Source organism: Glycine soja, chromosome 7 (genome assembly GCF_004193775.1).
Source record: "Glycine soja cultivar W05 chromosome 7, ASM419377v2, whole genome shotgun sequence".
NCBI lineage: Eukaryota > Viridiplantae > Streptophyta > Magnoliopsida > Fabales > Fabaceae > Glycine > Glycine soja.
The window spans coordinates 43,541,043-43,552,619 of NC_041008.1; the positions used below are offsets into that span (position 1 = coordinate 43,541,043).

Below are 11,577 nucleotides of genomic sequence, written 5' to 3' on the forward strand. Positions count from 1 at the left end.
ACTTATTTAGTAACATTTCAACATTGAGACAACAAGTCTTCTAGCCTATTGTGAGCAACATCAAGGTAGTCTTCTAGCCCATGGTTATTAAACCTGTTTGTAATAATGAGATGCTACAAGGCATACCTCTTTGTAAAAAGAAAAACAATTCAACACAAACCACAAAATCATGATTGGCATCCCACACAAATAAGTCCCTTAATAAAACAACTTAATGTCTTTGACATGATGGAAAGTTACAACTTTTTTTTTTTCCACCAAAGCTTCTTTTTCCATCCAAAAAATCCTTTGACTATCCACTCATTCTTGATGATTTTTGAGTTTTCATGAAACAAGAAAATGTTGCAAAGAGTTTTGGATTTAAGAGAGGAGCACAATATAAATTTCTATGTCTGGAATAGTTTTTCACAATGGTAGAAAACCCAATTATGCATAACAAAAGATGTCGTGGGGTGAGGTTTCAAACTCAAAGGAATAAGATTTAGACCAAACATAAATATGCTACTTAATTAACAATTAAGATTACTCTTTCTAGTGCTACCACACTAGAAAGAAATGAAAAATATAAAAAAAAAACATAAAAAATGTTTCTTATCAATTTAACAAAAAAAATTCACTAAAGTTTACATATTTGTAACTACTTATGATCTTTTTGCCATTTTTCTTTTGATTTTTTTTATATCCATCAATATGATTCATTGTGAGCATAGATCTATTTTCAATATTTCTTTTGCACATTTTCTGCAAACTTACACAAATAAATAAATAAGTGCATGTATGTTGTAAAAAAGTAAATGCTGAATTAATAATAAAATACCTTATTTTCCTCTTTCGTCCTATAATCAAATAATATTTTCCACACAGTTTCTACAACTAACAATGGACATTTACATCGTGACTCTTATTTTCATCAAATTTTTAGTAATGAGTTTTAATCAAAATGAGTTTTCAACACCGTTTATTCCCCTTATAATGAGATTGGAGGATGATGAAGATGTATCTTTTGGAATCCCAGCCAAAGCTGTAAATCAAATCTCTAACACATAATATCGTCAAACAAAAAAGAGACAGAAAGATGAAAAAGATATAGAGACTCATAAGCTTTTAATTTCCAGAGATTGAATTTGTTGCACAATGCTACATGCAATAACCTTCGTTCAAAAAATTTAGAAGCACTCTTAATTTCGTTGGAAAATTTTAATCAGGTAAAAACGAGAAAATGGTGTACAATATTTGACATCTTTTTATACAAATTAATTTATTCATAACCTTGGTTATATAGATTATTTGGTTAGCATATATATGTTAGAAATTTTGTTATTAAGTGTTGTGTAATCAACACTCCCTCAAATAAAATTATCCATACCCATAGAGGATAATGAGAACATAACAAAGATTACATCATAGGAAAAATAAGAAACACAAGAATTTAGCATGGTTCAGCACCTCTTGCCTACGTCCACAGAACCGTCTCAAAATATTTCCCTATCACATAAATGACTACAAGAGTGTAATCCACCCCAAATAGTGTATCACTCTACAAACCCGAGTACCCCACTCAATGATTACAAGAAATGATAACACTCTCACACAAAGACACTTTTCTCTCAACAAAGTGACTTTGTTTCACAACCTCTCTTCTCACACACTCTCTCTTCATGTGTTGTTTCTCCATTAATTGTCTTCTATATTTATAGTGAAGATAGTCACCAACTACAATAAATAAGTTTTCTTGGAAGTTGAAACAAAAACAACTTCCAATGTATCCATTCAAATAAACTTTATCTAGTAAAATGCAATCTTTCACTTTGCATTTAAGCCACCTAAACCTTAATGATAAAAATTCAATTCCCAATATGCATGCATATTATCTTTTGGCTTGAAACTCTACAATTCTCCCTCTCAAGCCAAAAAAGAAATATCCTTTGATCAATTTGAAAGTAAACAAACTCTCCCTCCAACAGAAGTATCTCCCAACACTTCTAAAACATTAGAAAACTTCACTTTCTTCTTCACTTGAAAGCTTACCTTTATTTTTCAGTCCTCACAATACTAAATTTCTCATCTTGTACACCTTGCATCCCCACTTTGAACCAACATACTTGTACCCTTGTGATGTCATCTCCCTCATAGAAATCATATTGACAACAACAGAAGGTACAAACTTCACATTTGAGAAAGTTCGAATAACTCCATCATGGAGCTTCATCCTGACGCTCCCTATGCCTTCAACCTTCATTTTTCCACCATTCTCTAACTTGAAATAGTTGAATTCTCCATCGGTTTTCAAAGTTTTAAATATCTCTTGATTTCTACAAATATGCTTTGAGGCAGCAGAATTTATCACCCATTTTGTTTTAGCAACCTCATCGTTTGTTTCCAAAAACACAGCATCTTCATATCTCTTAATTTCTTCAAGTTCTCCTTCATTTGTTTGATCTTCACTTGTACATGACCATTCTCACCACAATAGTAACATTATATGTTACTTATATCTCGTTGTGGACGTGATTGCGATTTTGATCTTCCTCTTGGGCCATCATGTCTCCTTGAATGATTCCTCGCTCGCTCAGACTCCACCACAACTATTGCATGGTGTTCATCATCAATATTTTTAGTTCTCATCATTCTCTTATTTTCTCTAAGAGCGACAGTCACCTCATCCAAATTCAAAGTTCATCTACCCACAAGCAACATTTGAACCAAAGCTTTGAAGGACCTTGGTAGTGAGGCCAACAACAACAATGATTTCTCCTCATCAGAGAGTTTATCATTTGCATTCAATAATTGACTTACTAGCTAATTAAACTTGTTTATGTGGTCATGGAGATCTCCTCTCATTTCCATTTTAAGTTGATACAACTTCATCTTCATGCAAGGGGGATAGGTTACCAACTTTGACTCATAGATATTCTTGAGCTTCTCCCACAAGGCCTTCGGTGTTGTCTCCTTCAACACATTGTGTTTTATCTTGGGAGTAAGGACTAACCAAATCATGCTCACAACGCTCCTTTGGATCTTAGTCCACTTGGTTTCATTTATAGAAGTCGGGTCTTCATCTTCTAACGCCTTATCAAGACCTTGTTGCACCAAAAGGTCTTGAATAGTACTCTGCCAAATCATAAAATTTATTTTTCCATAAAAAAAATGGGTATCTCAAACCTTTGTGTGCTCTCAGTCATGGCTTTAATACCACTGTTGGGTAGTCAGCACTCCCTTAAATAAAATTACCCACACCCACAAAGTATCATGAGAACACAACAAAGATTACACCGTAGAAAAAATAACAAATACATGAATTTAACGTAATTTGACACCTCTTGTCTACGTTCACAGAATCGTCTCAAAATATTTTCCTATCACAAAAAATGATTACAAGAGTGTAACCCTATCACTCTATAAACCCGAGTACCCCACTCAATGGTTACAGGAAATTATAATACTCTCATACAAAGACACTTTTCTCTCAACAAAGTAACTTTGTTCCACAATCTCTTTTCTCACACACTCTCTTTTCATGTGTTGTTTTTCCACTAATTATCTGTTCTATTTATAGTGAAAATTGTCACCAACTATAATAAATAAGTTCTCTTGGAAGTTGAAACAAAAATAACTTCCAATACATCCATTCAAATAAACTTTATCTAGTAAAATGTAATATTCTACTTTGCATATTTAAGCCACTTAAACCTTAATAATAAAAATTTAATTCTCAATATGCATACATTTTATCTTTTAACTTAAAACTTTACATTAACTTTATACAAATGGAGTGGAGCGTAATTTTAAAAGTTTTTCGAGTTTAATGTCATAGATAAATCAAGTTAAAGATAGTGTAATGTAATATTTAAATAAGTTTGGAGTACTAGACATTATATTTCCTAAACTTCAAGATAGTGGAATGTAATTTACTTTCTTTACAATTGCGGATTTTTTGGGTATATATAATTGAGAATGTTAAAAAACAACAAAAATGGTGAATGTTACAAAGTATTTAGACAACGAAACTGCACGCGTGTGGGTGATTTATGTTTCATAATTACTTTTTTTTTGTACAGTTGCTCCTAGAAATTTGATATAAAGCGTGTTATGAAAAAAAAAAATGATGTGTTTATGTGTGATTTCCATGTAAGATATGCTACATATGGTAAACTTTTGACAATAAAGCGTGGTATAAAAAGATAAAAATGATGTGTAGCTATATATTTCCAGCTAAATTTGAGAGGGTTATCTACCCTAAATTTGGGTAATGCTTTAAACTGGAACTACTAATAATTAACAAAAGGAAAGCTGTCAAGTGGCCAACCATAATTTTTGCCCTACTTTTGCTCTTATTAGAGTTAATCAAGACATGCACATCTACCTTCAAATAACTCAATTCCATTGAACCCTCTTTCAAGCTGGGATATTCATAATACTGGTCGGAAAAAAAAGTATTATCCTAGTTTCCCCTAGTTCAAATACACCCCATGTCATGAAAATTCCCACCCTCTTCAATAAGGCATATACATCATGAAGAGGTGTGCTATTAGCAATTTGCAAACATCTTAATTTGTTGAAGCTTCCCATTCCTAGCTAGGGTCAGTCTCAATTGTTGAATCGTCATGGAACGCAAGGGGGTAAGTTTATGTATGCATTGTGTGAGCGGGTGGGGAAGCTAGAAATTTTTATTTAAAAATAATTTGCACACTCATTTTTTGGAAGAAATTAATTGATGTCGTTTCAAAAAAAAAAAAAGTTAGAAGTGATTCATAGAACAAAGAAATGATAAGACCCTTTTAGGATTGCATATTTCGTGCTGTTATCTTTTAGACTTGTTAAAATTTTGATTTTATATTGAAAATAAAGTGCTTGCTTCAATTGCTGAAACATATATTTATCACATAAAGATATGCTGAATAAAATTCAGATAAAATTTTTCTACATTTTTCATACGCCAATTCCTGGTCATTTCATACTTGACTGCATTTGTATTTTGCCACAGCCCTATCTTTGGACAACCATTAAGAAAAACATGTGATATAGTTCGTAAATATAACTCAAGTGGTAGTATTAATTTCACGACAAAAATATATTGACGATTTGATATTGATTTAACTAGGTTGGTATTATTGATTGACTAAAATTCAAATTTTTCAAGATAAAATTGCGAATTTGTACTAACAACATGATAAATCATACTAATAAACAATTTTGTTGATATAGAAAATTGACATATACTGTTATATCAATTGTTAATTATATAATGCATTATATTACTAATACTGTAGATTAATGATATTTATTTTTGGCTTAAATATATTTTTATTCTTAATAAATACTTAATTTTTGTGTTTATTTTATAATAAATTTTTATTTTGTGTTAAGTTCCTGATAAAATAATATTTTTATTTTTTATCTTTGATATTTCGTTTTAGTCCTTGATAAATTAAAAAAATTTGTATTTATTTCTTAATAAATTAAAAAAATTTACTTTAGTCTGTATTAATAACAAATGGAAAATATTTATCATGAAATAAATACAAAATTTATTAATTTATTAGGGGTTAAAAATAAGTGTCAATGACAAAAAATTAAAATTATTATTTTATTAGAAACTCATTGTTAAAAAAAAGTTTATTAAGAAATAAATATAAAATTGAATATTTATTGAAAATAAAAATATATTTTAAGCCTTTATTTTTATTGAATGTCTAACCACACATTGTTTTGATGCAACAGGGTTCCTCTTCAATCTGATCTTATCATGGTGTTGCAATTGTTATAGACAATATACTAACCTAAACATTCGATTGATGCATAATGGAACCTTCCCCATTTAAACTTGTGATGAATTTTAAAAGTGGCAAATGAATCCCATTGTAGTGTTTTTTCACTTAACAAAATTACACAAACTTCCTGCATTAATTAATTAAGAATAGGATTTTATATATCTTCTTTCCATATACCTTTTGTATTGTTACCTTGAGCTTGTATTGGTTTATGTGTCTTGATTAAGGGGGTGTTAACCAATACAATGCCAAGATATTTGGATGAACACTCTTACATTCCCATGTCTATGTATAAGTTGGAGCTTAATTGAAACCTTGATTTTGTATTGGTTAATATGCGTTGATGCAAGGGGGTATTAACCAATACAATTTAAAGGGGCTCGACTTAATTCTCCCTCAACACTATCTATTCTCTATATATTTGCATTTTAAAAAATGAGCAACAAAGTTACTAAGATTATCCTATGTTTCATTATTTCAATTTGTGCAGAAAAAGCCTGTTAAGATGTCCGTGCCTCAATTTGGAGGGTGGGAACACAAGCCCGCGGGAGTGCCTACTGACTACTCTATGGTGTTCAACCAAGCTCGTGAAAAAAAGAAGACTCAAATGAATGATTTGACTGAAGTCAAACGTCTAAGTCTTGGGAATGAAAGGGATGCCCTAAAACCCAATCATCGTCGTGGGCATGGTCAAGGACATGGGCATGGGCATGGGCATGGACATGGACATGGACATGGGCATGGGCTTGATCATGAAGATCCTCCCGTTATGGTGAGACCTTAATCTTAGTTACTACTAAAGTTCCATAATTATTTATGTTTAATTTATTATTACTTTGTAATTTTTTCGTCTAGGGAATTTGACTTTCTAATTAACAAGAATCTTTGAGTAACTACTACACCTAGTTTTGATCCATACCCCCTTAATCAATGCATGTGGATCAAAAGTAGATGCGGTGTTGTCAAAGGCAACAATGCAAGATAACTTTTCATTTTTTCTGTCTTTTTTTATCCTATTTCAGATGAATTTTTTTCCTAAGTGGGATGTAGATCTTTTGTGAACAGTTGCTAGCTTTGGGCTACACTCACGGTTGACATTTCTAATAAATTAGTAGGGGGTGAAATATAAATTGGTTCTTAAAATGGATACCATCAATTAGTTTTATTGTGGATATTATAAAAAGTTGATTTGATCTTAAAGTTGACACTATTTGTTAACTTGATTACTTTTGTTACAAATTAAATTATTCGATCGGGTAGGCTAATTGAGCATGACAAATATTTATGCCTTTCAAGCTTACCACTTGAAAGACTGTGGATCATCTTACTAAATCAAGTGAGCATAGTGAGAGACATATCCATAATAAGACAATTAGGACATTAACATTGGGCCTAAGGACATTCTCCACCACAACGTGATGGACTTTCGACATTTGACCCAATCACATCCAATAAATAAGGGTAATCCTCCCTTCTTTGTCATTCTAGGTACAGCAAATGCTAGATTTTGCTAAGGTCTCTCAAGCCTCCAGCTTTGGGGCCTCCAAAATCTGGTCGTGGACACAAATAAAGTATTTAATGCATTAAGAAGTGTAAGTCAATTCATTAATAAGTTGGTGTGAACTAATCAATTTAGTCTCTTACATATTATTGTATATCGATATCAGTCAATTTGATTTGATGGATTAGAACATTCAATTTAGTATCTTAATTTTTCTTAGAGTTTATTTTTTTCATATAGGATGTAAGAACATTTATTAATTTTTCACTCTAATACTAGAACTCAACTTGAGTCCTTAATTTATTTTTAATGGTCTTATTTTGTTCCTCTACTCACGCAAGAACCCTCAATTTAACTTAAAAACTTGGTTTTTAATAATTAAATAATCTTAGCTCTAGAAGCTTATATTAGCAACTTACATAGGAACTAATTTACTCCCATAATATTTTCATGTTGCTTAATATTAAAAACCAATATACAAAATTACAATGAAGTTGCTCTTATTGTGTATTAACCTGTTTACTAATCAAAATAAGACTATTTTATTTCTTAAGGAATCATAACGTCAATTTCAATGAATAAATTGACGGACAAATTTCAAATTAATGAAATTTGTTTGGCTCAATTGTACTTTTAGTCTTCTTATTTAAGGGCTAGCTCATTTTTTATAAATTTGAATCTTTTATTATTTTAATTGTATAATTTTAGTCTATATGTTAATTGGATATATATAATATTTAATAAAAATGTTGGCTTAGCATAACAAGTGTTGATGTGGTGGCACAGTAGAATGCCACACCAATAATAGCATTAAATATTTGATTAAAATTAATAGATGGAGTAAAATTGCATAATTAAAATAATAAAAACCAAATTCACTAAAAATATATAGAGAAATATTTGAGAAAAGAAAATACGAGATAAAAAATGTAATTAAGTAATTTATTTTTCAAAATGCATGTTTGAAACTAAATTGAATGATGATGTCAATTTTAAATACCAAATTGACTATCAATTGTCAAAATTAGTAACTAATTTAATTTTTTTATAATTTAGGACCAAATTCATGAGCGTGCTGATTTTTTAAACTAAAGTGATGATGTTTTACTGATCTCAGATTTAGAAAGGAGAGAAAGTGAGTAAGAGAGAGACAGAGTATAGAATGAGTGCAGAAATCTAACTTTAATGTTGTTTATGATCTTGCAGAGGAGAAAGATGGTTCTGAATTACATGAATTGCTTTAAGCCTTGATATCAATTTTCAAACCATGGACATGGGGTCATTAATTGTACTAAACATACTAGGGATCTGTGAGCTGTGGCATGTAAACTATATACAAACATGAGACAATATTCAATAGAAACAGACCTGAAGCTTCCATATGCTGAGTGCCATGTGTATCCTTTATTACATTATTGAAGCTTTGGTCTCCTTTAGTTCTATTGATTCTATGACAGCCAAATGAATGTATCACATTAGTCATTACATGCTGAAGACAATATATATGCACAAAACATAGATTTCAGAAATATTTGACTTCCGGGGGCTAATGTATTGTTGAAACGTGAGCGACATATTGCATCAGTCCAATGAATCATGTGTAAATGTAAGGAGGCATATCAAATGAGAACTCTTTTTATTGTGAGAAATTATGACTAATTCTCACTTATTCAAATATGTTATTATCACTTCATTTCGTTAAGAATTGGATGCCAATTTTTACAATAATTTACCAAAAGCATACTATGCCAGCCAGACTTTCTCACAAGTAATTGACCAATTTTAATGAGATACATAACAACAATTCTGGTTATAAGATTTTCCTCAATTTTTTTTTTCTTGCACTCCATAATCTTACATGCCTATTTTCATCAGTCCCTTCAAATTTGCAATTAAAAAACCATGCAATTCATTTTAGATATAATACAAGGATTAATGTCTTTGAATAATTACAAAGCCTTACCATGTGGAAACTATGATTCCCTGTGAATAAAGTGGGGACATAAACTATCCATTAGTATTTCAAAAGTTTGAATCAACAAAAATATAACAAAATGAAAGAAATTAAAAAAGAATGAACAGTGATTTAAATGTGGTGCAAAACTGCTAAGTGCACATGCCCCCAACTAAAAATAGACGCCAATGCTTCATTTTGGTAGAGAAATCCAGCAGAGTGACCTGAGAACATATGAGCAAGGTATTAGAGTCACAAACAAAACAACACAACAAGCTTTTATATATATATATATATATATATATATAAACTTCCCTCACATCATCGCTTCTTGTACCTCATTATTTTCGTCCTGCACCCAAATTTTTTTAATATCCCCATCTTATCCTTCTCCCCTCGCTGAACCTCTTCTTCTCTCCATCTTCCTCTTCTTATGTCTCCCTTCCTCTCTCACCAATGTACAATACCAACAAGTCTTATGCAAATATCATAAGAGTATGTTTGGATGGAAAATTTTAAAATTCTAAAGAATTTTAAATTCTGAGAATTTCAAATGCTTCAATTTAAATTTCTTCATTTTTAAAATTTCTTATTTTGATAAAATAATCAAATGCATTTTTAAAAAAAATTTATATTTGAATAAAAACAATTTTTTAATAAAAGAATTATTTTTTTCATTAATAAATTTTATGTACTATTTGTCAAGTGTGGTATTCCAATAAATATGTACTATTTTAATCTATTTCAATTAAAAATATATTAATTTAACTATTTAAATCATTATTCCATTTACGGCCCACTACAAAACTCACAACATAAAAAATATTTAATATCATTTCATCTTGAAATGTTATTTAGAAGTCTATAGATAAAACTTATTTTCTGTAGAAGTCATTGGCCAATAACGCAATAACACCCAAAAAAAAACTTGGCCTGAAGCAAAATCTAGTCACAAAATAAGTCCAACTTCCAAAATAATTCTAAATTTTCTAATTGCATTTGCTTTAACACAGGAATTCCTTCACATCTTTTCTACATAATAAAACATAATGTTAAGTGCTACTGAACAAATCATATTTGTTAAAACATAATTTGCTATGTAAAATGAGAGATATAAATGCAAAACATAATTATACAACATCAACATATTTATCATGATATCAAATGTACCTGTAATTTGTCTCATCCAATGGAAGAGCTTTTATAATCGCAAACTTAAGGGGATTTTCTGTTAACCAATCGATTGCTCTATGTCAAAGTGCACCACTAAAATTAGGTATATTATCTAGTTCACTCACCACTTCATGTACCACTTCTTGAGCTTATTTTATCTCCATCTTTTTTTGTTCTCCATCTTCTTCTTAGTCACTTCAACAAATTCTTTCAATGACTTGGCTACTTATTTCATTAAGGAAATCATCCCTTCTTTCTCTCCACTCTTACTTGGGCGAATGTATTTTCTTATGGCAGAACTTGATCCCTCTAAGTCAAAACTCACACTATGAATTGCTTCCTCTTCATTTGTTTCTTTGCTCATGATATCATCTGCATCTAATGCATTTTCTACTCCGAGTCCAGTAGCTCTATCCTTTGCACATAGGTCAACAATATCATCCCAATTAGGAATGACTTTGAATCGAAATCGTTTGGCCTCTTCATGTGACTTGAAAATAAAAATAGAAACACGTTAATAACAACACCTACAATTGAATAAAATTAAAAGATGATTGACTACCTTTACATATTCATTCCATGCAATTTGATTTTCAACGGTAATCATGTACTTTGTGCTATCCCAGTCAAATTCACTTTGACTAAGAATGTCACTCACAATTCCATACCATGTTCTCCAAAGCTTAAAACGGTTCTTAACATTATCTGCCATGAGGTGAACTCCAAAACGCTTGGACAAAATTTGAGCTACAGTACTGTATGCTATTGCTTTCCAATTTCCATCACCTTTATTGCCCAAATTTATTTGATCTCTAAGCACATCAGCTAGCACACACTCCATTTCCAAGTTCCATGTGAAGTAACTTCTTGTGTCCTCACTAGACATCTTTCTTTTTCCACTTGACTTGTTCTTCACATTGCTTGATTCCATTTCTCTAGACAAAAAAAAATCCTCACATATATAATTACATATATATAAAGGTTAGACATGTCAAATTAGCATTCTATGAAATTATAAAATTAATTACACATAAAAAGAAAACAAAATTCAAAGTATTATGAAATACAAAAATCCAAAGTATCACACATACATGAGTATAGAGTCAATTACACTTAAGAAACAAAATCCAAATCCACTAAAAACATCTCCCTAATCAAAGTTTCTTCTTATCTGATAG

General features: G+C 30.6%; 2 protein-coding genes across 2 annotated transcripts; one reads left to right on the forward strand and one right to left on the reverse strand.

Annotated features, from left to right (window-relative positions):
* Positions 1–4,408: 4,408 nt before the first annotated feature.
* LOC114417769 (zinc transporter 4-like) lies at positions 4,409–8,921 on the forward strand. Its single transcript, XM_028382834.1, has 3 exons — positions 4,409–4,619; positions 6,262–6,543; positions 8,479–8,921. The coding sequence occupies exons 1-3, from the start codon at positions 4,605–4,607 to the stop codon at positions 8,521–8,523; spliced, it is 342 nt and encodes a 113-aa protein (XP_028238635.1). The 5' UTR covers positions 4,409–4,604; the 3' UTR covers positions 8,524–8,921.
* Positions 8,922–9,378: 457 nt separating this feature from the next.
* LOC114420727 lies at positions 9,379–11,330 on the reverse strand. The gene is made up of 3 exons (XM_028386544.1): positions 10,962–11,330; positions 10,725–10,889; positions 9,379–9,450 (listed from the first exon to the last, which is right to left on the reverse strand). Exons 1-3 carry the CDS (start codon positions 11,328–11,330, stop codon positions 9,379–9,381), a joined length of 606 nt encoding a protein of 201 aa, XP_028242345.1.
* Positions 11,331–11,577: the final 247 nt, after the last annotated feature.